We start from the raw sequence: 27,413 nt of genomic DNA, 5'->3' as shown, positions 1-27,413 counted from the left end.
AAGATTTTGGATCATCTTTACTATCATTACTCTGAATTCTTTTTCAGGTAGACTGCCTATCTCCTCTTCATGTGTTTGGTCTGGTGGGTTTTTACTTTGCTCCTTCATCTGCTGTGTATTTCTCTGTCTTCTTATTTTGCTTAACTTAATGTGTTTGGGGTCTCCTTTTCGCAGGCCGCAGGTTCGTAGTTCTGTTGTTTTTGGTGTCTGCCCACAGTGGGTAAGGTTGGTTCAGTGGGTTGTGGAGACTCCCTGGTGGAGGGGACTGATGCCTGTGTTCTGGTGGCTGAGGCTGGATCTTGTCTTTCTGGTGGGCAGGATCACGTCTGGTGGTTTGTTTTGGGGTATCTGTGAACTTACTATTATTTTAGGCAGCCTCTTTGCTAATGGGTGGGGTTGTGTTCCTATCTTGCTAGTTGTTTGGCATAGGGTGTCCAGCACTGTAGCTTGCCGGTCGTTGAGTGAAGCTGGGTGTTGGTGTTGAGACGGAGATCTCTGGGAGAGCTCTCGCTGATTGATACTACGTGGGGCCGGGAGGTCTCTGGTGGTCCAATGTCCTGAACTCGGCTCTCCCACCTCAGAGGCTCAGGCCTGACATCCGGCCGGAGCACCAAGACCCTGTCAGCCACACAGCTCAGAAGAAAAGGGAGATTAAAAAAGAAAGAAAAATAAATAAAATAATATAAAGTTATTAAAATAAAAATATTATTAAAATTAAATAAAATTATAAGTAATAAAAAAGAGAGCAACCAAACCAGTAAACAAGTCCACCAATTATAACAATTGCTAAAAACTATACTAAGATAAATATAAAAATCAGAAAGTGGTCAGTTTCATACAGCAAACCCCAAGTCTACAGTTGCTCCCAAAGTCCACCGCCTTAATTTTGGGATGATTCTTTGTCTATTCAGATATTCCACAGATGCAGGGTATCTCAAGTTGATTGTGGGGATTTAATCTGCTGCTCCTGAGGCTGCATGGAGAAATTTCCCTTTCTCTCCTTTGTTCTCACAGCTCCTGGGGTTCAGCTGTGGATTTGGCCCTGCTTCTGCATGTAGGGCGCTCTCTGGCATCTGTTCTTTGCCCAGACAGGAGGGGGTTAAAGGAGTGGCTGATTAGGGGTCTCTGGCTCACTCGGGCCAAGGAGAGGGAGGAGTACGGATGCGGGGCGAGCCTGCGGCAGCAGAGACCAGCATGACATTGCACCAGCCTGAGGCGCGTGCCATGTGTTCTCCTGGGGAAGTTGTCCCTGGATCACGGGACCCTGGCAGTGGCCGGCTGCACAGGCCCCTGGGAGGGGAGGTGTGGATAGTGACCTGTGCTTGCACACAGGATTCTTGGTGGCTGCAGTAGCAGCCTTAGCGTCTCATGCCTGTCTCTGGTGTCCACGCTGATAGCCGTGGCTCATGCCCGTCTCTGGAGCTCATTTACGCGGTGCTCTGAATCTTCTCTTCTCGCACACCCAGAAACAATGGTCTCTTGACTCTTAGGCAGGTCCAGACTTTTTCTTGGACTTCCTCCCGGTTAGCTGTGGCACACTAGCCCCCTTCAGGCTGTGTTCACACAGCCAACCCCAGTCCTCTCCTTGGGATCTGATGCTCCCACCTGCCCCGGCGGGTGAGCAGACAAGCCTCAGCTTGGTGAGTGCTGGTTGGCACCGATCCTCTGTGCAGGAATCTCTCCACTTTGCCCTCTGCACCCCTGTTGCTGCGCTCTCCTCTGTGGCTCCGAAGCTTCCCCCCCTGTCACCCCCCCCACCATCTCCACCAGTGAAGGGGCTTCCTAGTGTGTGGAAACTCTTCCTCCTTCACAGCTCCCTCCTGGAGGTGCAGGTCCTGTCCCTATTCTTTTGTCTCTGTTTTTTCTTTTGCCCTACCCGGGTACGTGGGGAGTTTCTTGTTTTGGGGGAAGTCTGAGGTCTTCTGCCAGCATTCAGTAGGTGTTCTGTAGGAGTTGTTCCACATGTAGATGTATTTTTGATATATTTATGGAGAGGAAGGTGATCTCCACTTCTTACTCCTCCACCATCTTGAAGGTCCTCCTCTTTCCTATAGTTTCTTACTTTTCTATTAGGGAAGACCTTTCAATATTTCCTTTAGTATAGGTTTAGTATTGCTGTATTCTTTTAGTTTTTGCTTGTCTGAGAAATTCTTTATCTCTCCTTCCATTCTAAATGATAACTTTGCTGGGTAGAGTGTCCTAGGTTGCAGATTTTTCCCTTTCAGGATGTTGAATGTAGCTTGCCTCTCCCTTCTGGCCTGAAACACTTCTGTAGAGAAATCAGCTGATAGCCTTATTGGGGTTTCCTTGTAATTAACTTTTTGTTTTTCTCTTGCTGCCTTTAGAATCCTCTCTTTAACTTTTGCCATTTTTTTATAACACATCTTGGTGTAGGTCTGTTTGGGTTTATCTTGTTTGCCACCCTCTGTGCTTCCTGTATCTGGATATGTTTCCTTCTTAAGGTTTGGGAATTTTTCAGCCATAATTTCTTCAAATAAATTTTCAATCCCCTTTTCTCTTTCTTCTATTTTTAGGATCCCTGTTATGCATAGATTGGCACTCTATATTATCCCATAGGTCTCTTATATTTCCTTCATTTTTTTTCGATTGGGTTTCTGTCTGCTCTCCTTACTGGGTGATTTCCATTATTCTATCTTCCAGATCACTTATTTGTTCTTCTGCATTATTCATTCTGCTGTTCATAGCCTTTAGTTCAGCTTTCATCTCTTCTAATGAATTCTCTAATTTTTCTTGTCTCCTTATAGTTTTTAGTTCCTTTTTATAGTAATCTGTATTTCTGTTGATAGCCTTTCTTAGTTCCTTCAGTATTTTCATTATCTCCTTTTTGAACTTGGTGTCTATTAGACTGAAGAGGTCTGTTGCATTGTTTGTTCTTTCAGAGGAATTCTCTCAATCTTTTAATTGGAGTAGTTCCTCTGCTTCTTCACTTTAGTCATATTGCTTTTGCTGTATGAGTTTAGGAGAAACAATTATTTACTGTTGTCTTGGAGGGCTATTTTTATGTGGTATCGTCCCTGTGTAGCCTGTATGGGTTTAATAATTTTGGGTGTGAGGGCTGTTTTTAGTATGGATGTCTGCCATCTCTTTCCTCAGTGTATGCCGGCCGTTATCCCCTTGATAGGAGGTGTGACTGGCGGTGTGACCAGAGCCTGCATTGAGCGAGACCTCCTCTTTGCTCTCTGGTTGTCACTGTCCTGTCAGGGGCAGGGTCTGCTCCCTAGCTGTTGGAGTGGAAGCCCCCAGATCTGTTTCTGAGCTGCATTTCTGATCCGCAGTGTGAGGTAGGTGTGATTGGAGGGCTCCCACTGGGACCGGAGCCACTGAGTATTCCTCCGCTGGAGCTGTTCATCTGTGAGTACCCTCTGCTGTGTCACCTTTCACCCATTGTGCGGGTTCACAGAGTACAGTGTTGTTGGTGTGGCCTCCGGCCCCACCTCAACCTTGGGTACACCAGCAGCAGGCCCTGGTATCTCTCCGGCGTTGTTTTTGCACGGCCAGCAGCACAGATCCGCTGAAGTCAGGTCCCAGGACTGCAGTAGGCATGCACCTGGACCTGCTGTGGGAGCTGTGGAGGCAGCTCGGACCCTGGCCGGGCCCAGCCCCCACGTATACTGGTCCACAGAGCCCACAACTGCTCAAGCCAGACCCATCACAGCCGCGGGAGCACCTGTGGTCTGTTCGGTCGTTCCACAGGCACTGAATTTACAGAGTTGGCAGCAGGGGTCTAAATCCGTGGTCACGCAGCTGCTGGGAGAGATCTCGGCTCTGCTCGTGAATCGCACAGCCCCTGGGGCTCAGCTGTGGTTTCACCCACACCGCTGCATGTGGGCAACCCACAGGCGTTGCTCCTGGGGTTGCCGAGGTGGCTGGGGCACACAAGCCTGTCCAGGCGGGAGGGGGCTAGGGTGGCAGCTGTGGCTCGCAAGCCTGCCCAGGCAGTGGCCAGTGCCTGGGGAAGGAGGCCGCGATGGCAGCCCCACCCCTCCCTTCGCATACCACTTAACATTGGTGCTTTGGTTCTGTGGTGGCCCAGGCTTCTTCTGAAAATGCTACTACTGCTGTGCGCCCCGCTCCAGCCCCTTCAGGCTGTCTCCATACAGCCAGCAGCAGTCCTCCCCCGGGGTCTGTTCTCTAAACCCTGCATTCCAGCACCCTCCCCCCACCCCCATACCAGCAGCCGAGCTTCTCATGCTGAGGCTCCCAGGGCGGTGGCACAGACCTACGTGTAGGTCTCTTTCTGTCCTGCCTGCCACAAACTGGTTGTTGCACTCTCCTCTGAGCCTCTGAAGCTCCTTTTCTGTCCCAGCTAATCTCCCTGCTGGGGATGGGACTTCCCAGGGTATGGGAACTTCTCTCCTTCAGCTCCTTCCCAAGGGCGGGGGTCCCGTACCACTTCCTCTTTTTTTAAACTTTTCATTTATTTATTTATTTATAAAATTAATTTTATTTATTTTAGCTGTGTTGGGTCTTCGTTGCTGCGCGCAGGCTTTCTCTAGTTGCGGTGAGCAGAGGCTACTCTTTGTTGTGGCTTCTCATTGCGGTGGCTTCTCTTGATACAGAGCACGGGCTCTAGGGCACATGGGCTTCAGTAGTTGTGGCACGTGGGCTCAGTAGTTGTGGCTCACAGGCTCTAGAGTGCAGGCTCAGTAGTTGTGGCTCACAGGCTTAGTTGCTCCGCGGCATGTGGCATCTTCCCGGACTAGGGATCCAACCCGTGCCCCCTGCATTGGCAGGCAGATTCTTAACCACTGCACCACCAAGGAAGTCCCTGTAGATATATTCTTGGTATATTTGTGGGAAGAGGTGAGTTCCATGTCCTACTACTCCACCACCTTGATTCTTCCCTCTCTTCTTTTCTTTTTTTTTTTTAACATTTATTGAAGTATAATTGCTTTACAGTGATGTGTTAGTTTCTGCTGTATACCAAAGTGAATCAGCTATACATATACATATATTCCCATATACCCTCCCTCTTGCGTCTCCCTCCCACTCTCCCTATCCCACCCCTCTAGGTGGTCACAAAGCACCGAGCTGATCTCCCTGTGCTATGCAGCTGCTTCCCACTAGCTATCTGTTTTTCATTTGGTAGTGTATATATGTCCATGCCACTCTCTCACTTTGTCCCAGTTTACCCTTCCCCCTCCCCATGTCCTCAAGTCAGTTCTTTACACCTGCGTCTTTATTCCTGTCCTGCCCCTAGGTTCTTCATAACCTTTTTTTTTTTTAGGTTCCATATATACGTGTTAGCATACAATGTTTGTTTTTCTCTTTCTGACGTACTTCACTCTGTATGACAGACTCTGGGTCCATCCACCTCACTACAAATAACTCAATTTCGTTTTCTTTTTTATGGCTGAGTAATATTCCATTGTATATATGTGCCACATCTTCTCCCTCTCTTCTAGCAGATGATCAAGCATGTTCATGACTTGCTTCATTTAATCCTCAGAATAACAAAGGAGAATAGGCAGAAAAACTATATACAAATATAATTTTTTAACTAATAAGAAAACTGAACCCTAAGATAATTCAGATTCATTCTCCAAATCACATTGGTACTGTGTGGCAGAGCTGGGACTCAAATCTAATTTTTCTTGCTTCGTAGTCCTGAGAACTAGCTCTTGTCCAGTACATGATACTGCCTTCCTCTTGTCATTTGCCAGGTTCTGTCAGTCTTTACAGTATCTCTTGCATCTGTTTCTTTCTACGTCCCCTATAGTCATCTTACCTTATACCTTCGTTAACTCTTGCCTGATCTAAATTCTCTCCCAGCTTTAGGCTCCCTGCTCTCCCGTCGATGTGGTGTTTACAGCTACAGAGTGATTTCCTGTCATGCGACTCCTCTTGCTCAAAAACTGTCACTTCATTGCTTATGAAGTGAAGTCCTTCTAGATTCCTCAGTTACTTGTTACCTAAAGTCTTCAGCCAGAATTCATCTCTCCTCTAAGGAAGTAGGGGAAAAAAAGAATCCAATATGGATGTGTTTTTGTTCGGCCTAAACATTGCTTTTCTAAAATATGAGCCAACATTTTTAAGATCAGTAGATTTTGTTGAAAAGATCAGACTCTTGAAAAGTGGAAAATCTGGCAAGACTAGGCCTGCATTCTTATGTGGCAAAAAATAGCCTGTTGTTGAGGAAATAGCTGCCTGCTTTAGACAAGGCAGCCTTTTCCTACTTCACCCATCAGTCCCTATTGTCTTCTTGACACTGAGGCCATCGTTTAGAACCATTTACCATCACACTTGTGCTGTAATTTTCTTAGAGTGGAGAAATATTTTTCTCGAGCTTGGGTCTCTTATCAAATATTAGAAAGTAAGACTCAGAGCTACGTGTTAGAAGAAAAATTAGGGCATGCTTCTTTAGAATATTCCTACTTACTAAAGTGCAAGCAAAGCATGTCTGTGTCAAAAGAATAGAACTTTTCTTATCCTGGCTTACTTCATTCATTGTCACATTGGTACCCATTGAGTATTTTGAGTTTCCCACCTTTGATTTAGAACATCTTGAATTACTTTCCAAAGAATATATACATAAAAGGTAGCAGAGCCAGGATTCAACTCCAAAGCCCATATTCTTTTTGCTATATCATTCAGTATCTGAGTTCTTGTAGCTTTGTGTATCTCTGTCATAATGCTTAACCAAAACTACTCAGAACATACATGTGCTTTGCAACATGGTAGCAATTTAGTAAATAGATTATGTTAAATGATTCTCTCTAGAACTAAAGGCAATAAATAAATGGTTTGTCGTGTTTGAGATGTCTTATACATGTCTTTTTTTTTCCCCCATCTTTTTGAGATATGGACATTTCCCAAAGGGCTATGTTTCTCATTTCTTCAGATCCCTAGTGATGAATTAGAATAAAAAATCAACTTTTGATTTTCTGTGTTTAAAGTTAGATTTAATGTTTGGTGATGCATGCTGGCATAGCCCTTTTTGAGTAGGAGTATCCAAGAATGGCCCACATTCACTTGCTTGGAATTTCAAGTAGTTGAAGCTGTTTGGAGGTTAAATCTTTCTGATATAGAATCATTCTTCTGGGTATTTTTTTGGTATAGTATCCAAAGGGGTTTTGCTGATTTTAGGACAGAGAGATTGGATATTATCTGATCTTGGGGAGAGTGTTGTTGCCAAGGTATTGCATTAATCCCTGATCTCAGGTGTAAACTTTTCTAGAAGGTGTAAACTTTTCTAGTATTTGAACTAGATGAAGATTGATTTTTAGCTAGTGTTTAAAAAAAGATTTATGTAGGCTAAAAAATATGTTCTGTAAGTGTTTGTGGCCCTTTTCTTATGTTACGTTGCATAGTCATCTTCACCCATAGGCTTTACTATATCTTATGTGTAGCTCAGTCCCTTGAAAAATAGTGTTTATGTGTAATATTTCTTTTTAAAATAATTCTTCTTTATCAGGAACTTTTGATTAGATAGAACATCTGACTATGCCAGGTTATATATAGTGGCATTTTTTTACATCAAAGGAGTCAGAAAAACTCACGTTACTTTAACAAGAAACAGTTATGCAGAATGTGTTTTAACCTTGGGGAAAATTACTTAATTCTTCTGACCTTGATTTTCACATGTATAAAACAAAGAATTAATTTAGATCAATAATTATCAATTTGCTGTGTATAAGAATTGCCTATGGAAAATGGAAAAACTACATGCATTTAAGTCCAACCCAAAGGATTCTGATGTAGTAGGTTTATTTAGATTAAAGTTTTTCAACCTCAGGATTATTGACATTTAGGGCTGGATAATTCTGTGTTTTGTGGACTGTCCTGTGCATTGTAGGATGTTTAGCAGTATCTATGGCCTTTACTCACTAGATGTTAGTAACAATCCCCCACCCCAAGTTATGACAGCCAGAAGTGTCTCCTGACATGGCCAGATGTCCATGGGGGACAAAATTACCCCAGGCTGAGAACCACCTTCCCAGAGCCAGATCTAGAAATCTGCACTTTTTACTAGCCCCATTGGTAATTATATCATTAACTCTTAAAAGTAATCAATCAAGAATTTTTGCTAATTTTTCCATGCATGGTATATTTGCAGATAAAAATTAAGCAATCCATGTACAGTCAAATTTTTAGAACATTTGGGTATTTCTCTTTAAAAAATAATTGTCAAACAATTTGATTGCATCGAAATGCAATTGTTAAAATGCATAGCTAAAACTGTGGTGGTGCTTGTTTGAATCTAAAAATTCTTTATAAAGAAATTTACCTTTCAGTGTTTTTAGTTGGTGATTCCTTGCGGCCTTTTGTTTCATTAGGATCAAGCGGCTAGAGACATGAAGAGGCTTGAAGAAAAGGACAAGGAAAGAAAAAACGTAAAGTAAGTTGTTTTCTTCTCCCTCAAAAGTTACATAAAAATTGCTACAGTATTGCAAAGCCTATACCCCCAAAGTTTATAGAGAAAAATTAAAATACACAAATGACTTAAAGTTATTTCTGTATCTTGAATAATATTTCTTATAGTAATTAAAAAGCATTCTTTTTGGTATTCAACTATAAATAGTTTTTAGTAAACACAAGAATGAGTTACAGAGAGAATCGAGAGAGCATCATTACTAAAGTTTGGGTTCATTTTTCAGTCTTGTCCCATAACTGATATAAAATAGACTTATGCCTGTGTGATTGATTTTAAGAAGTAATGGTGATTGTACACAAAAAACTGTGTATATTATTAATAAATAATAAAAATTTATTTAAGGGGTGACATGCTTTAGCCACTAGTCAGAACTTGAAATACTTTATTTTCTAGGAAAGAGAATTCTCCTCGTCCCCTTGCTGAATATACTCTTCTTAAGGCTTTTTTACCAAGTACAGGGAGGCATGGTTGGACTTTTACCTCTACTTGGCAGTCAGTGCTCAGGCCCTCCCCAAGGTTCCTGTGCCATATGGAGGTTCAGCCCTCTCTTTGGCGTTTACTGTGTGCTGCATCCTCTTCCAGCTGCCCTTCACTGGCGGTGCTGCTTGCCTTAGGGATAGCAAGTGCACTAGGTTAGGAAGAAAGTCTGATTAAAAAGAGATGCTTATGGGAACTAAGCAACCATACTGTCCACAGCTCCTGAGAGATGCAAGTGGCGATGGTCCGCTTCTCCATGTGAACTGTTTGGGAGTTTTAGTCCCAAATTTTAAAAAGAGTTGATGTAGTTTTTCTCTCTGTCCCCAAGGATTTTGGCTGAACGTAGTTACTCCAGGGCTAGAAACTCTGGGGCACATTAAGAAAGTTGTGACAGTCTTTTTAGCATGTACCAAATGCAGGTTTTTTTTTTTTTAATATAAAATGCTTTATATTAAACACTACTGTGTTTGTTGTATGGGGTTGACAAGCCTGGGGTCCTTGGGTATCTCTCTTCAAAAGTTTTTACTCCCTATGTTCTTGTTAGTATTTGATGTTTCTAGGGGTACCATATCATCCCATTCAAAAGAAATGCAAACTGTGGCTTACAGAGTGAAACCAGACGTGTATGATGGATGGATAGTTTACAGTGTGCTTATTGCTGCTTTGTTATTGTTAGTGTTGAGAGTTCCTGTGCTGTATGGAATTCAACACTAATGTGCTATAAGTATGGAGCTGGGTATGTGGAACATTTGCAGGGAAGTTTGTTTCTCCGCTTGTTTTTCCAGGGGTATTCGAGATGACATTGAAGAGGAAGATGACCAAGTGAGTTCCTATGCAGTATTTCTTTTACTTTTACCCCACAAAGTCTGTACTGGGGACAAGCTAGAGCTTGCCTTCACTGAAATGGCCATTCCTGACGTTCAGGAGGGAATGTCATTTGACTTGCTGCTTTTCTGCGTGTGTGACCAGTTGGTAATATAAAGATTCATGTGACTTTCCCCCATGTTGAAGATGGAATTTTTGATCAACTATGATATCAAAAGCAAATATGAGCTTTATTCAGCTTGATTTTTTTAATCCAAAATTAATGTTTCTTCTGATAAGTCAAGGAGTAGAGTAGAGTGGGATCTACGGATGGACTCTAGCAACATCTAACCTCTACCTGTTTCTAAGAGTTCTGTTTGTGATTCTTGTGTTTCAAGATGGAACATTAATTAAATGACTGTCCTTTAGGGTTTTTATTCGTTAGTATTTTTTTTCCCCCATTCAGTTGTGGGATGGTGAGAAGGGAACCAGAGTGAGCCTTTCCCAGGTTTGTGACCCTTCTAATCAGTGTCACCTTCCAAACTTGGATTGGTAAAGCCACAGCATGTGTTCCACAGCTCTGGGCACCCCACCCGAGGAAGGCTGTGGAACAGACAGATAATATGTCTTCTTTTAAGCAAGCTAAATCATTTTATGGTAGTAACCGTCTCATTCATTTCCTCTGATTGTCCCTCTGAATACTGCTATTGTTAAAGGAATCATTGCTAGTAAGAGTCTTGGTAGGTATTTAAACTGTGCAGTTATCTGTACACTGTATGCACTAATTACAGGAGCAGAAATGTTCTCATTTATACTTGGGTATGATTATGTTCTTGTGCTTTCCTGCAGGAAGCTTATTTTCGGTACATGGCAGAGAATCCAACTGCTGGCGTGGTTCAGGAGGAAGAGGAGGATAATTTGGAATATGATAGTGATGGAAATCCAATTGCACCTTCCAAAAAAATCATTGATCCTCTTCCTCCCATTGATCATTCAGAGGTATGGTGTTTCTTGCTGAATTTGACTCTTCTTTCAAGCTGATAGTTTTCTTTAGCTTTAATATTTAGGTTTTCCCAATATCCTGATTCGTACTCCTTATTATGTCATGAGACTATTTCTTTGGACTCTTGTCATCTTTACCAAATGGTTGAGTCAGAAGGTGACTGAGTGGTTGAGACTTTGTAGCCTATACTGTTGAAGGTACAGCTGAGTCACTTGCTCACATTCAGTTTTTTTCAAGCAATTGTACTTGTTTTCTGCACCATCACTTACCATCTTCATCTCACAGTGGGTCCGTGGGCCTGCATTTGCTTTTCTAAAAATTAATGAATTAATTATTTTTTAAATTTATTATTTATTTTTAAAATAAATTTATTTTATTTATTTTTGGCTGTGTTGGGTCTTCGTTGCTGTTTGTGGGCTTTCTCTAGTTGTGGAGAGCGGGGGCTACTCTTCGTTGTGGTGCATGGGCTTCCCATTGCTGTAGCTTCTCTTGTTGCAGAGCATGGGCCCTAGGCGCGTGGGCTTCAGTAGTTGTGGCACACGGGCTCAGTAGTTATGGCTCACGAGCTCTAGGGCACAGGCTCAGTAGTGGTGGCGCACGGGCTTAGTTACTCTGCGGCATGTGGGATCTTCCCGGACCAGGGCTCGAATGTGTGTCCCCTGCATTGGCAGGTGGATTCTCAACCACTGCGCCACCAGGGAAGCCCCTGCATTTGCTTTTTAATTGCTGTAAATCTTTAGTATTTCTCCTAGATCTGGAACAGATGAGGGGTTGTTCCTTCAAAGTGGAACCAGGAATTACATGGCCCTTAAATCAGGAAAAGGAAATGAGGATATCAGTGTACTCACTTGCGGTGGGGGGGGAAATCAGTATTTCATCCAGGTTAAATATCAGACTAGACCTTGCATACAGTGATTCTAGATCTGGAGCAGTGGTTCTCAAAGTGTGGTCCAAGGAGTCCTAGAAGGATCTTTTCACAGAGTCTACAAAGTCAAAAGAATTTTCATAGTAATGCTGAGATCATTTACCTTTTTCACTGTGTCAGCATTTGCACCAATGACTAAAAGCAATGCTGATGCATTAACATGAATCAGGACAGTAGCACCAGTTGCTTCTCCCTGCCAGATCATCACAGTCACACACCGCTCCCCCCAAAAAAACCCAAAACAAATACAAACCAGTTTCACTTAACAGTATCCTTGATGAAACAGTAAAAAATATTTATTAAATCTTGACCTTTATGTTAACATGTCTTTTTATCCTGTGACAAAATGGGAAGGGCAAATCATTTCTATTGCATGCCAAAATATGACAGTTGTCTCAAGGAAAGGCACTTAGGTGTTCGAGTTGTGAGCTAAGCTAGATGCTTTTTTTTCATGGAACACCATTTTCACTTGAGAAAATGAATGACACTTCAAGGAAAACAAGTGTCTATTGCCAATGGTAGAAAATCAAGCTTTCAAGCAAAAATTAGAATTTGGGAAACATATTCACCATGGTGAGCTTGATAGCTTTCTAATACTTAAAGTCTGTTGATAATCAACCATGATATATGTAGTTTTTTAATTATATAATGAAATGTTTTGGATGATCTGCAGACCATTTCAGTGAACCATTGTTTTCAAATGGCCAATACACGATGTTACAAAATCATGCGTGAGTAAAGGCTCCATTCAAAGTGCGTGATAGACCGATGAATTTTAATGTAACAGAATGTAAAAGTTAGTTGATACAGTTTCAGATTCCACAATGAAAATAATCTTTAAGAAATGTCCATTTGTCAAGGTTTAGTGTAGTATTGAAGAAGAGTTAAAGTCCACAAGCATCTGAAAAGATTATTAATAAATACTCCTGTCCCTTTTCCAACTACATATCTTTGTGAGGACAGATTTCCTTGGCTTTAATCAAAACAACGTTGCAACAGTTTGCAGTAGGAAATATTTTCTTAGTCAGACATTAGAATGATTTGCAAAAATGTAAAGGAAAGTTATAAAAAAAAAGTTACTTTTATTAAAGCATTTATGTTAAAGTGTGATGGGTTTGTTGTGGGGTTTTTTTAACATCTTAATTGGAGTACAGTTGCTTTACAGTGTTGTGTTAGTTTCTGCTGTATAACAAAGTGAATCAGCTATATGCATACATATATTCCCATATCCCACTCCCTCTTGCATCTCCCTCCCACCCTCCCTATCCCACCCCTCTAGGTGGTCGCAGAGCACCTAGCTGATCTCCCTGTGCTATGTGGCTGCTTCCCACTAGCTATCTATTTTACATTTGGTAGTGTATATATGTCAGTGCTACTCTCTCACTTCGTTCCAGCTTACCCTTCCCCCTCCCCTTGTCTTCAGGTCCATTCTCTGTGTCTGTGTCTGTGTCTTTACTTCTGTCCTGCCCCTAGGTTCATTAGAACCATTTCTTTTTTTAGATTCCATATATATGTGTTAGCATATGGTATTTATTTTTCTCTTTCTGACTTACTTCACTCTGTATGACAGACCCTAGGTCCATCCACCTCACTACAAATAACTCAATTTCGTTCCTTTTTATGGCTGAGTAATATTCCATTGTATATATATGCCACATCTTCTTTATCCATTCATCTGTTGATGGACACTTAGGTTGCTTCCATGTCCTGGCTATTGTAAATAGAGCTGCAGTGAACATTGTGGTACATGACTCTTTTTGAATTATGGTTATCTCAGGGTATATGCCCAGTAGTGGGATTGCTGGGTCATATGGTAGTTCTATATTTAGTTTTTTAAGGAACCTCCATACTGTTCTCCATAGTGGCTGCATCAGTTTACATTCCCACCAACAGTGCAAGAGGGTTCCCTTTTTTCCACACCCTCTCCAGCATTTATTGTTTGTAGATTTTTTCATGGTGGCCATTCTGACTGGTGTGAGGAGATATACGTCATTGTAGTTTTGGTTTGCATTTCCCTAATGATTAGTGATGCTGAGCATCCTTTTATGTGTTTGTTGGCAATCTGTATATCTTCTTTGGAGAGATGTCTTCAGCCCATGTTTGGATTGGGTTGTTTGTTTTTTTGATATTGAGCTGCTTGTAAATTTTGGAGGTTAATCCTTTGTCCGTTGCTTCATTTGCAAATATTTTCTCCCATTCTGCGGGTTGTCTTTTCATCTTTTTAAAATAAATTTATTTATTTATTTATTATTTTTGGCTGTGTTGGGTCTTCATTGCTGTGCGCGGGCTTTCTCTAGTTGTGGCCAGTGGGGGCTACTCTTCTTTGCTGTGTGCGGCTTATCATTGTAGTGGCTTCTCTTGTTGCGGAACATGGGCTCTAGGCACGCGGGCTTCAGTAGTTGTGGGCTCTAGAGCACAGGCTCATTTGCAGTGCACGGGCTTAGTTGCTCCGCAGCATGTGGGAATCTTCCTGGACCAGAGCTTGAACCCGTGTCCTCTGCATTGGCAGGCAGATTCTTCACTGTGCCACCAGGGAAGTCCCTTTTCATCTTTTTTATGGTTTCCTTTGCTGTGCAAAAGCTTTTAAGTTTCTTTAGGTCCCTTTTGTTTTTGTTTTTATTTCCCTTTCTCTAGGAGGTGGGTCAAAAAAGGATCTTACTGTGATTTATGTCATAGAGTGTTCTCCCTGTGTTTTCCTCTAAGAGTTTTATAGTGTCTGCCCTTACATTTAAGTCTTTAATCCATTTTGAGTTTATTTTTGTGTATGGTGTTAGGGAGTGTTCTAGTTTCATTCTTTTACGTGTAGCTGTCCAGTTTTCCCTGCACCACTTATTGAAGAGGCTGTCTTTTCTCCATTGTATCCTCTTGCCTCCTTTATCAAAGATAAAGTGACCATATGTGCATGGGTTTATCTCTGGGCTTTCTATCCTGTACCATTGATCTATATTTCTGTTTTTGTGCCAGTACCATACTGTCTTAATTACTGTAGGTTTGTAGTGTAGTCTGAAGTCAGCCTGATTCCTCCAGCTCCGTTTTTCTTTCTCAAGATTGTTTTGGCTACTCGGGGTCTTTTGTGTTCCCATACAAATAGTGCAATTTTTTGTTCTAATTCTGTGAAAAATGCCATTGGTAGTTTGATAGGGATTGCATTGAATCTGTAGATTGCTTTGGGTAGTATAGTCATTTTCACAATGTTGATTCTTCCAATCCAGGAACATAGTATATCTCTCCATCTGTTTGTGTCATCATTAATTTCTTTCATCAGTGTCTTAGCTTTCTGCATACAGGTCTTTTGTCTCCCTAGGTCGGTTTTTTCCTAGGTATTTTATTCTTTTTGTTGCAAAGGTAAATGGGAGTGTTTCCTTAATTTCTCTTTCAGATTTTTCATCGTTAGTGTATAGGACTGCAAGAGATTTTTGTGCATTAAATTTTGTATCCTGCTACTCAACCAAATTCACTGATTAGCTCTAGTAGTTTTCTGGTGGCATCTTTAGGATTCTCTATGTATAGTATCATGTCATCTGCAAACAGTGGCAGTTTTACTTCTTCTTTTCTGATTTGGATTCCTTTTATTTCTTTTTCTTCTCTGATTGCTGTGGCTAAAACTTCCAAAACTATGTTGAATAATAGTGGTGAGTGTGGGCAACCTTGTCTTGTTCCTGATCTTAGAGGAAATGGTTTCCGTTTTTCACCATTGAGAACAATGTTGGCTGTGGGTTTGTCATATATGGCCTTTATTATGTTGAGGTAGGTTCCCGGGTTTGTTGTTACTTTAACGTGAATTTTAAAATTTGTCTGTTTTAAGTTTAATACAGTAAATATCAGTAGATTTAACCTACATAAACAAAAGCTCATTGTGTTTCTGTTAAGTGTAAAGGGTACATGAGACTAAAAAGTTTGAGAACTACTGGTCTAGACTGGAGTATGGGTTATATTCAGCTTTTTAAATGTTTCCTTTGGCACAGCTGTTACCACATAAGGAGTTGGCATTTTTACATGTGGCAAGTTAAATATCTGAAACTGATCTAGGAGGATGCATGCATGATAAAGAGTGAAAAGCTAATAAGGAAAAGCTCAAATATTTGAAATATTCATTTAATAAAATATTTGAGATATTTGACAAAGTGGTCAAACTTCATTATCCTGCCTGGGGTATCCCACAGTTGTCTTAATATAATGAGAAGTCTGCCAGGAGAGACCAGATATGAAGAAAGGATACCCCTTTCTTCACATTCTTCTTTTTTTTTACCTCTCTTCTGGGTTAAAAAAAAATGTGTGTGTGTAAAAAATTTACATATTTGTAAATTTTTGTGAACAAAGACAAAAATTCTTGCCCTCATGGACCTTCTGTTCTGGTAAGAGAAGAGAACTGAAGAAAAGGGCTTAGTGCAGCATTGTGGGGAGCATAACCAAAGGTCCTGTTAATAATAAAACTAAATTCTTTCTTTTTGTTGATAGTACCATAGAAAGATAATTAATTTTAGGCTGTATCTCGAGTTACGAAATTTTTGACCACCTATGAAAGGCATAAGTTCTCCTTAAAGAATAAGTTTATTGTAGACATATCATGTCAGAAAGAGAATCATTTAGCCAGACTCACATGTGGTAAATATGCTAGTGTTTTGTATTCTTAGTACAGTAAGCTATGAAAGATTAGCAGAAATGACTTCTTCCCTCTTTGGAACTGGAAATGCTTGGCCATACATTTCTTAAAAGTTATGTAAACAGTTCCATGTTTTTAAAAAGAATGGAACTCCCTCTAAAGGTAGAGCTCTCCCCAAAGGAAATATTAGAAATGTTTTTAAATGCCAAGATCTAGGTGAACAGCTTACTGCAAAACATATTTAAATGTTATATGATGGAATATCTGAGTCCTTTTTGGCATTAGAGATTCCCTAGTCTGCATCAAGGCTGTTCAAACCTGAGGTGTCCTAAGAGTCTCTTTAGGAAATAGGTCGGTGTTTATATTGAAAACAGGAACAAGAAAAAGTACTGGCTGTACTTTCGGGATTTGTGTCATGAATAAATGAATTCCTTTGTTCTCTCTAGCTGGTTATGGCTTTACTTGTATAATATTTGTGAAAGGTTATTTTGCATTAAAATCAAACTTACAGGATTGACTCTTGAATTCTAGACTAACTTTGAATAATTGGACCTGCAGATTGACTATCCACCATTTGAAAAAAATTTTTACAATGAACATGAAGAGATAACCAACCTCACCCCACAGCAGCTAATAGATCTCCGGCATAAGCTCAATCTTCGGGTAAGTCAGCCATTAAGGCAAATATTCATATTAATGTTAATTAGTGCAGGGGTTAGTATTACTGCTTATCCAAACTGAAATAATCTTGAATTTCTTTTCTAATAGTCCCTGAGCTATCTTTGATAAAGTAATAATTAGATCCCTTGGGCTCTTGTGTCTTGATTTTGTTGTTTTAGTCTTATAGCTGTTTTAGGATAGGATTATTCATTCTTTCATGTGATACACATGAATACTATATGTATGTGTTCAGTCAACTTTGTGTGTTGTGTTGGAACAATAGGTCATGTGACCTTAAAACTAATCAGCAAGTATTTCTGCAGTGAGAACAGTATGCTAAGAACTGCGTTGGGTGGGCTAGAGATGAAGACAAGGGGTTCCCATCTTCAGGAAGAGGAGACAAGATTAATAGATGTGGACAATATTGGAAGTTTTAGACTATTTCGAAATTAAGATACACTTGCTTCTCAAACTATATACAGCACGCATTTTTAATTAGAAGAAGAAATTAACAACTTTAAAAAATATGCATGTACTAATATCAGAATAATGGTTTAAATTGTCCACTAAAAAGCTTTGGGTTGCACACTGACCACATTGTTTAGGGTGCTGCTAGATGTTAAGTGAAACACACAGATAATACAGTGATGTATGCTCTTGTGTGGACAACTTTCTGGCCTTACCAGTTGCTACATGATGTTTGAACTTGTGTTTTCTGAGGGTAGGTGTGTGTGTGTGTGTGTGTGTGTGTGTGTGTACACGTATGTACTTGTCTGTTTTCCAAGAAGTACCCCTTCAAAAAACCTTTAAGTGAAATCCTGGTTGGAAATATCAGCATCACCTGAGAAACCTTGATGGAGGTGGAGCCCAGTTCTTCACCTGGGTGCAGTTCAAACAACGTTTGGCAGTGTCTGGATCATCACTAAGCGGGATGTTAGCTCTTCAGGCATCACTGAAATTGGAGACAGTAGACAATATCTTTGTAACTAGTGGGTATAGACGTGTCTGAATTTGGAGCTCATTTGCACTCTTTATTTCAAGAGTAAATTTTATTTTTTCTACCACCTGGTTAATAGTTATGCAAATGGAAGAAGTATATTAATGGCTTTTTCCAATTTACTGAACATCTTTTTATTTCTTATGAGAAAATTGATTTTGATTTAAGAGATTTCTAGGCCCTTAATCATTTAAAATGATATGACTATTATCTCAGGAATATTTATCTTGGAGTTTTTTATATGCGGTTTTAGACCTGTTATTATTTGAATTTTACCTTTTCAAACAGTGTAGGCTCTTAGCTACAGACTTATATTTTCACTTCTTCATACTCCCAACTAAATGCTAGGTAGATACAGGCAAATATTCTTGAACTTCTAATGCTGTTTGTTTTGAAGTACAAGTCATTCCTGCAAGTTGTCTTTATCTCTAGGTTTCTGGTGCTGCACCTCCTAGACCAGGAAGTAGTTTTGCTCATTTTGGGTTTGATGAGCAACTTATGCACCAGATTCGGAAATCTGAGTACACACAGCCCACTCCAATACAGTGCCAGGTAAGTAAAACATATTGAAAGAAAAATGAAGTAGAATGACATGGTGACTTTTTTTTTTTTAACAAGTCAAAGCAATGAAAGTTTAGTATAGAACTGTATTGACATGGATAGAATTTTTGAAACGTTTAAAAATTAAAGAGCAAAAGTGAATTTTTTACCACTCTTAAGAAGTTGCTGGCTGTTCTCACCTTCTCAGGTGGACTGCATTCTGTCTATGGAATGTGTGTCTTTCTAAATAAACTGCTTTCACTTTACTATGGCTGGCTCTTGAATTCTTTCCTGTGCAAAGCCAAGGAAGGACCCTCACTTGGCAGCCTGTCCTAGGAACTTGCCTGTGACCTAGGACATGAGGTGGTCTTCTCCCCCTCCGCACTTTTCCTTTGATTCTAAAAATGTCTGCTTAGTTCTTGGGGCAGAGCCCTCTTGCCTGCCCACTTGTGTCTTTCACAAGCAACCTATATTAATAAATCTACTTAACCTATTTTTTAAAAAAGTTGCTAAGGGGCTGGGAAATGTTCTTTTGTGTCTGATAAATGTCTTGAAAATATGATCTGAAGAAAATAGTTCATTAGGCCTAGACTGAACAAAATAAAATTTGTGCATGGAGAAGTTTAGCACTGTCGATTATGAGGATTCCTTTGTCCATGGCCTGAAAATTCTCATAACTGAAGGTAATAGCTTCTGTTTCTCATTTATATATGGATTTTATTCATTTCTACGCAGTTCAGTATGTGGATGAGACAGTCTCTACCTTCACAAGGGGGACAAATTTTTAAAAATTTTAGCAATGATAATATTTCCTACAGATCAAGAAGTTAATGGAAATTCCAGGTATTTCTTGTTATTCCATAGCCAGTATGCATAGCCCAGGACATTTTTGTTCCATTGGAAATAAATGTCATTAATAGTCATTTACCCTTCCACAGAATTTCCTTCAGCACATCTTTAAAATTGAAAGTTTGGAGTGGATTTTTTTTTTTTTTTTCTTTTTCTCTAGGGTGTACCTGTGGCATTAAGTGGTAGAGACATGATTGGTATTGCCAAAACAGGCAGTGGGAAAACTGCGGCCTTTATCTGGCCCATGTTGATTCATATAATGGACCAGAAAGAATTGGAACCGGGTGATGGACCAATTGCAGTGATTGTGTGTCCTACTAGGGAGCTTTGTCAGCAGGTATGTGCTTTGTGTAGAAGCCCTCCTCCATATTGTTACCTGATAAGGGACTAGCCAGTCAAATGGGTAGAATTACCAGGAAACTTTTTTTTTTAATTATAGTGAAATACACAAAATTTACTATTATAGCCATTTTTAAATGTACTGTTAAGTGGCATTAAGTACATTCACATTGTTGTGCTACCAGGAAACTTCTGGAAAATATTATGTGTTATAGATTTTCTGTATAACCAAATTAATATGGGAACTGTATTATAAGTTTTCCTCCTGGGTTAATTCATTCTGTCTGGTAGAAGGGCAGTAACAGGGTCGGGAAGAGACGTGAAAAAGAATAATCACAACAAGATTTTAGATAGCCTGTTAAGATATGATAATGGTACTCTGTTCATTTACTTTATAAGTAAAATTGTGTTTTTAAAGCATTTTCTGGCTTTTGATTTTCTATTGATATCGCATTCTGTGTGTTTTTCATAGCTCCCTTTTGGGTTATGACAGAGGTGTCTGTTGTCACAGTTTGTTAATACGTCATTATGTCAACTTTGTAGATCCACGCAGAATGCAAGCGGTTTGGGAAAGCGTATAATCTCCGATCAGTAGCCGTGTATGGAGGAGGGAGCATGTGGGAGCAGGCCAAGGCCCTTCAGGAAGGGGCAGAGATTGTTGTCTGTACACCAGTAAGTATGTCTTGGGTTTAAATATCAGCCTCTCTTGGTATGAAGAAAAATGGTTAGTTGTTGGAGGGCATTTCCCCTAAAATGTGGTAAAGCAGGGTTAAGAATACTCTGATGCAATGACAGCTGGTGGCTTTGGTTTAATTTTGATTGCTAGCCTAAAATAGCAGTCCAATAAGATTCTCTCTGCTGTGAATTCCCCTCTATAGCAAACAGTTTTTCTTATGCTCTCCTAGAAAAGGGATCGATGCTTACTGAGAGCACCAAGAATCAGAAAGTTGTTCAGGGTATGGTCAGAACTGCCTAGAAGATTGTAGTTTAAACATTAAAACCCATTAATAAGGCTTTAACTTAGGTAATTTCAGAATGCCTCACAAAAAATAGTTCTGACCATCTTTCCACAATTTAAATCAAAATTAATGTAAAGGAAGAATCCTGTTGAGTTTTCAGATTTTCTGTTCTTTTGGGCTCTGTAGTGCGTAAAGTCTGAGGCTGTCAGACTAGTGTCTATTACGGTCTAAGACTGGAGTATTAGCACTTTTCCCAGGAGTGGAACTCTAGAAAGTTCTTGTAAATGCCTTTATACCATCGGCCCTCCACATCGGCAGGTTTCCCTGTGAGTTTCACCAACGAAGGATTGAAAATATTCAGGGGAAAAAAATTCCAAAAAAGCAAAACTTGAATTTGCTGCGTGCTGGCAACTATTTACGTAGCATTTACATTGCGTTAGGTATTATAAGTAGAGATGGTTTAAAGGATACAGAAGGGTGTGTGTAGGTTGTATGTGCAAATACTCCTTCATTTTGTTTAAGGGACTTGAGCGTCCTCGTGGGAGGTGAGTGTGGGTGATCCTGGAACCAGTGTCCAGCAGACACTGGGATGACTATGCTTACTATTCATTTTCTGGATCTCATAGGGTCGACTTATTGATCATGTGAAGAAGAAAGCTACCAACCTTCAAAGAGTCTCTTACCTTGTATTTGACGAAGCAGATCGAATGTTTGACATGGGATTTGGTATGCCTTGAATACCAGTTTCTTCTGTCCCCGTCCTCATGATACTAGTTTTTTCCATATCTTTCTAGACTTAATTTTTTCTCTGCACGAGAGAAGCTAAAAATACTCCTGGATAGGATTAGATCATAGAGATATTGCTAAGACATTAACTATTTTTAGGAGTTTTTTCAGGAAAAGTATGTTAGGCTTAACTGGGTTGAGGACATTTGAAAGTACCTGTGAATATAAGGGAAATATCATCTCTAGGCTTTATTTTTATTCATATGCCTTTGTGAAGGTCAAGGTCTGTGTTCTTAGGTAGGTGGATGTCATATCATTCAAGGCCTTTTGCTTTCCTGTCCTCCTTGACTTAACCAGCTGTGTGAAAATTCTAAATAGCTATCTTTATGGATTGGATCATCCCTGGGCCCAGCCAATGGTGCTGGGGTAAGTGTTTCTGAGTTTCATACTGAGTGATAGGTCTAGGAGTTCCAGAATTTCCTTAATTCTTATAATGTCTCATGTGAAGATTTTTACTAAAATGACTTTTCCCAGGCATCCCAAACTGTCATACAGAGGTATGATACTAATTTTACTGTTCTACTTCTTCCAGAGTACCAGGTGCGATCCATAGCAAGTCATGTCCGTCCCGACAGACAGAGTACGTATGAAGCAGTTTCATTAAGCCATGTCTGTACTCAGAATAAACACCTATTTATTTTATAAGCACTCACAGCTATGGCAGCAAAAATGATCATGTGTGTTCTAGTGAGGAACCATAAAGGGGAAGATAATGATGGTGACAGGACCTTAGAGATCATTAGATAGAACTTGCTCATTTTTATAGATGATGAAACCAAGGCTGAGGATTAAATTACTTGCCCCAATTCATAAAGTTTTATCACTGGCTAGAGGCAATACACAGTGCAGATATGCTGATTTGAAGTCAAGAGCCTTTTTCTGAACCATGCTGACGACCCCTGTCTTAACTGAAAATGCATAAAGTTAGAATAAGGGCAAGTTTTTTTTTTTCCTTAGTGAATTAATTTTTAAACTAAATTTAAAGTTCAGGTGGGTTTACTTTTTTAAAAACTGAGCAGTGTCAGTGGGAAGCTTAGTGGGTATTCAGAAAAGAAGTCATATTGTTTCTTTAACAGAATTTACTTTACCTTTTAGCTCTCTTATTCAGTGCAACTTTTCGGAAAAAGATTGAAAAACTGGCCAGAGACATCCTGATTGACCCTATTCGTGTGGTGCAGGGGGATATTGGAGAGGTAACCCTAAGCAGGGCTGGATAGGATCCCAGTGGGTTATTTCTCTTACTATGGTGACATGGAATTAATTTCTCACTATTGAGAAAAAAATATTTTGCGTTTACAGATGAGGCAACATGTTTCAAATTTGCTTTAAAAACACCAGGGTTGGGGGAAATAGGTGAAACGTGATTGGCAAAATGTTAGTAATTGTTGAAGCTTGGTGATGGATACATGGGAGTTGATTTTGTTCATTTTACTCTTTTTGAATGTTAAAGTTTTTTCCAGAATAAAAGGTTTTTTTTAAAAAATATTTTTTTGGGGTAAAAGCAGGTTTTGCCCGAAAGACTACTGGTCAGTTAGGATGGAACTGACATCATAAGTGATTGTGGGAGTAGGCCTGCACAGCGTGGAGTGGGGAGATTTGAAAGGCCTGGTGAAAATGAGTTAAGGGTTTTTTTTTCCTTACCTATAAATATGTCCTATGTGGAAAATTTCTCTGAATTGTGATTTGGAAATCAATTAAGGCTGCTTTGAGAATTCCTTAGTTTGCTTGGTATATTTATTAAAGTTCTGTGCAGTTAGCTTTTTGACATTGTCTGCTTTTCATCACTAAGTGCCTTCTATTTGCATGTATGAATTGTACTAGGAACAGTAAGTGGGAAGGACAGAAAAGGAGCTTACTCTATTGGGAATAATCTGAATAGGCATATAGAGAAGTATTGAGCAAAGCACTGGGGCTTACAGATTATTAGGTATATGTACACGTCAGGGGAGGTGGCGAGCACTGTGATTTGCTAAGGGATGTAAAATTTGAGCTACACTTGACTTGCTGAAGAAAGGCCCAAGGAGAAGAGGGATTATTCAAGGTTCTTCCAGATGCAGGTAGAAAATGTGATGGCTGGTCCTAATTCACGTGCCCTGTGGCACAAATGTCGCAATTATCTTTTTCATTTATTTCTTTTCAGGCAAATGAAGATGTGACTCAGATTGTGGAGATTCTGCATTCTGGGCCTAGTAAATGGAACTGGCTCACCCGGCGTCTAGTGGAGTTTACCTCTTCAGGAAGTGTCCTCCTGTTTGTTACTAAAAAAGCCAATGCTGAAGAGCTAGCCAATAACCTTAAACAGGAGGGTCATAGTCTTGGCCTGCTCCATGGTGACATGGATCAGAGTGAAAGAAACAAGGTTATTTCAGACTTTAAGAAAAAGGACATCCCAGTCCTCGTGGCCACAGATGTTGCAGGTAGGGTATGAATTTCCCCAGTAACCATGCTATAAGGGTGCTCTGTCTTGCTATATAAGATCTTTAATATCTGAGGAGGCTGATTGAAGGCACTCTGCTGGCCTGGCTGGCCACACCCCGTGGTGCAGCAGTTCAGAGCACCGTGATTACAGTCTGGAGCTCTGGGTACCACTTTTTTTTTTTTTTTTTTTTTTGCGGTACGTGGGCCCCTCACTGCTGTGGCTCCGGGCTCCCGCCACGGAGCACAGGTTCTGGACGCACAGGCTCAGCGGCCATGGCTCATGGGCCCAGCTGCTCTGCGGCACGTGGGATCCTCCCAGACCGGGGCGCGAACCCGCGTCCCCTGCGTTGGCAGGCGGACCCTCAACCACTGCGCCACCAGGGAAGCCCACCACTTTTCATTTAATGTTCCTCTGAAAAAAAGAATCCCTGCAGTTGGAAGACACTTGGGGAAGAAATTGTTTACACAGTCACATCGTGGGCTATGCCCCTGTTGTGTGTCTGAATATAGTACATACCTTACATTGATTATTTAGTTTGGCATACTTCACTCAAGATCAGAAAAAGTTTTGAAGTGTGAGTTTTGAGTTTGTTCTGCTGAGTTTTAATAGCTACCCTTAAAAACTGGTATTTTCTCGCAGAAAGGAGATCACTTCTCAGCTTCAGGACACATTTGATGTTGGTTTTACTTTTTTTTTTTTTTTTTTACATATTTCTGGTGCAAGAGTGAGGCCACGGCAGGTTATTGATAGTAGAAGATAGATGTCCCTTACACACTAAGTTGACCCAGCATCATAGAATCTACGATAGTGGCATTTGTTCTAGAAGGGCAGCTTACATGCCTGTATCTCAGCACACCAAATCATGTACTTTGCTTAGATAAGAGGAATGTGGGTTCTTAGGTTAGCATTTGGGGACACTTTGGTGTTTTGGCTCCTGATAAAGAATAAAAGAATTTTGTTTTTTGTTTCAGCCCGTGGTCTGGACATTCCTTCAATTAAGACTGTCATTAACTATGATGTGGCACGAGATATTGATACCCATACGCATAGGATTGGCCGAACAGGACGAGCGGGTGAGAAAGGCGTGGCCTATACCTTGCTGACACCCAAGGATAGCAATTTTGCCGGTGACCTTGTCCGGAACTTGGAAGGAGCCAATCAGCATGTTTCCAAGGAACTCCTAGATCTGGCCATGCAGGTGAGGGGCTGGACACACTTCAGGTTGCTCCAGGTTGTAAAACTAAGCGAAAAAATTTCAATATGCCAGAGGCAGATAACATAGAAACATGACAGTAAAGTTGGGCAGGCAGCACTTATGAAGTATAGATTGGTATTGTAGGACATTAAAACTCATCTGGTCTGTCCTCTCATCCTCTCCTTTCAGCAGCATTTATGTTGAAAAGCTATTCCTTTGTGCTAAAATCTGTCCCTGTGACATTTCTTTCTGCTTGCCCCATGTCACACTTGTGAGCAAATATAATATCAAAGAAAGCTACTAGTCTCCTCACTGCCCTTTTCCCCAAAGTTTTTTCTTTGGGGGGCTAAAAATGTATGATGTCTTTAAAAAAAAAAATGTATTTCACTACTTCTCAGACCTAGATCTCAGACCTTTGACTACACTGCTTACCCATTTAAAACTGAGTGAGGCATTCTACTGAATTCAACCTTGAGTTGTCTTAATACACAGTCCCCAAATTACAAATGGATTTGTAGAGACTGATAGTAGAGACTTATGTGTTTTTCAAATTCATAGGCCAGCCTACAGAACTGTTCACCCGTAATGCAGTTGTACTGTGGTACTGCCTGTGCTTCCAGACCTGGGAGTAAAGGACCTGCATTGCAGGGGAGAGTAGAATGATGTTTCCTTTCCTTTCGCGGAGAGCCAGTCCTGAATTAAATACAAGATGTATTTTGTCTGTGGCATTTTCCTACATCTCATTGTGCCTCAGGCTTTCTCTGCTCTCAGACTGATCAGCTTCCCTGATTAGCACCTTGCCCAGCCTGCCCTACCTTTCAAGTACTTTTTTTTTTTGATAAATCTATTTTATTTTTGGCTGCGTTTGGTCTTCATTGCTGTGTGCGAGCTTTTTCTAGCTGCAGTGAACAGGGGCTACTCCTCGTTGCAGTGCGTGGGCTTCTCATTGCAGTGGCTTCTCTGTTGTGGAGCACGGGCTCTAGGCGCGCGGGCCTCAGTAGTTGTGGCTCACGGGCTCTAGGGCGCAGGCTCAGTAGTTGTGGCACTTGGACTTAGTTGCTCCGCGGCATGTGGGATCTTCCTGGACCAGGGCTTGAACCTGTGTTCCCTGCATTGGCAGGCGGGTTCTTAACCACTGCGCCACCAGGGAAGCCCTCAGGTACTTTTTGAGTGTAACGTGATTGTCAGATAAAGCTCTAACCACCCCCAGAGATGTTATATATAGATTGTCTGAGAAATAGAGAATAAATTCATTTTCCTCAAGGAAGTTAGAAATGGCCAGAGTAACTGCTCTGCATCTGAGGTGTATCTTAATCACTTCCCTTCCTGGAGCCCTTGAAGGAAGGAAGGAGCAGTAAAAGGAAGCCTTAGATAAGGCTCCTGACAAATATGACGGATGAAGCTACCAAAAAGCAGCTAATCTGTGGTGCCTGTGAACAGTTCCTCCTTTGCTACAGATACATTCGCAAAAGATGAAACAAAAAGTTCTTCCCATTTAGTTTCCTTTTTGATCTCGTCCCGTTCCTCTGGGCGCCTCTTCCTCCCATGTTTTAACCTTGAATTGTGTTCAATGCAGAATGCCTGGTTTCGGAAATCCCGCTTCAAAGGAGGGAAAGGGAAAAAGCTGAACATTGGTGGAGGAGGCCTAGGCTATAGGGAGCGGCCTGGCCTCGGCTCTGAGAACACGGTGAGTCCTGGATGTTAGGATTATTCTTGTCTGAGAGCCTCTTAACGTGACTTTCTATTGAAGAAGCACCTGTGTGTCCTTGACTGACTAGGCGTGCTCAGGATACCAGTTTAGATTAGCAGTGGTTCTTAAACTGTGGTCCCTGGACCAGTAGCACATGCAAACTCGTGCCCCACCCTAGACCTGGTGAATCCAGCTCCGGAGGTGGGGCCCAGCAGTCTGTCCACCAGCCCTCCAGCACTGGCCTAGAGCGGAGGGTCACTCTGTAAACTCCAGCTACAGCTTGTAACTAAACTCAGGAATGATTCCTACATTCTGGGAAATCGAACCAGAGATATGAGAGCTAGCTTTTCTCACAAAACAGTAACAGAAGCTCCCCCTGACTGGCTTTCTTAACTTTGTTTCCTGTCACTTTCTTAAGCCAAGGAAGAAAGCTGCCAGTCTCCATTTCTGCATCATCACAGTTAACTTGGTGTCTTTGTTACATACAAAATCTGTCCCCATGTTACAGTGATGATGACGATGTGGGTCATGCAGATAGATGGTAGTGAGAACTGAATATGTGCCAGGGCCAGCCCGGGCAGCCACACGTTATTAGCTCAGTCTCCACAGCCACTCAGAGTAAGTACAGATGATAAAACGGAGGCACCCGAGGTCACACTGTGCTGAGCACTGAAGCTGAGGTTTCAGACTCTTTAGGGTCTGGACTTGGAGGCTGAGCAGTCATGTATGTGCTGTACTGCCTTGTGGCCTTTTCAGCCTTAACGTAATTTTT

General features: G+C 41.0%; 1 protein-coding gene across 1 annotated transcript in view; it reads left to right on the top strand.

Annotated features, from left to right (window-relative positions):
* Positions 1–27,413, top strand: part of DDX42 (DEAD-box helicase 42) — a gene marked incomplete at its 3' end in the record, with an annotated part of 51,870 nt that overhangs the window by 22,838 nt on the left and 1,619 nt on the right. Inside the window, exons 4-16 of the mRNA XM_082678797.1 lie at positions 8,298–8,359; positions 9,658–9,694; positions 10,526–10,675; positions 16,766–16,870; positions 18,297–18,416; positions 19,414–19,590; positions 20,136–20,264; positions 21,178–21,277; positions 21,870–21,917; positions 22,433–22,530; positions 23,478–23,754; positions 24,728–24,954; positions 26,528–26,638. Coding sequence (XP_082534923.1) covers positions 8,298–8,359; positions 9,658–9,694; positions 10,526–10,675; positions 16,766–16,870; positions 18,297–18,416; positions 19,414–19,590; positions 20,136–20,264; positions 21,178–21,277; positions 21,870–21,917; positions 22,433–22,530; positions 23,478–23,754; positions 24,728–24,954; positions 26,528–26,638 — 1,641 coding nt within the window. The remainder of the gene's footprint in view (positions 1–8,297; positions 8,360–9,657; positions 9,695–10,525; positions 10,676–16,765; positions 16,871–18,296; positions 18,417–19,413; positions 19,591–20,135; positions 20,265–21,177; positions 21,278–21,869; positions 21,918–22,432; positions 22,531–23,477; positions 23,755–24,727; positions 24,955–26,527; positions 26,639–27,413) is intronic.

Source organism: Grampus griseus, assembly GCF_964374135.1.
Source record: "Grampus griseus genome assembly, chromosome: 20".
Lineage (NCBI taxonomy): Eukaryota > Metazoa > Chordata > Mammalia > Artiodactyla > Delphinidae > Grampus > Grampus griseus.
Note: the sequence above shows the minus strand (reverse complement) of the source record. Positions and strands in the feature narration are given on the sequence as shown.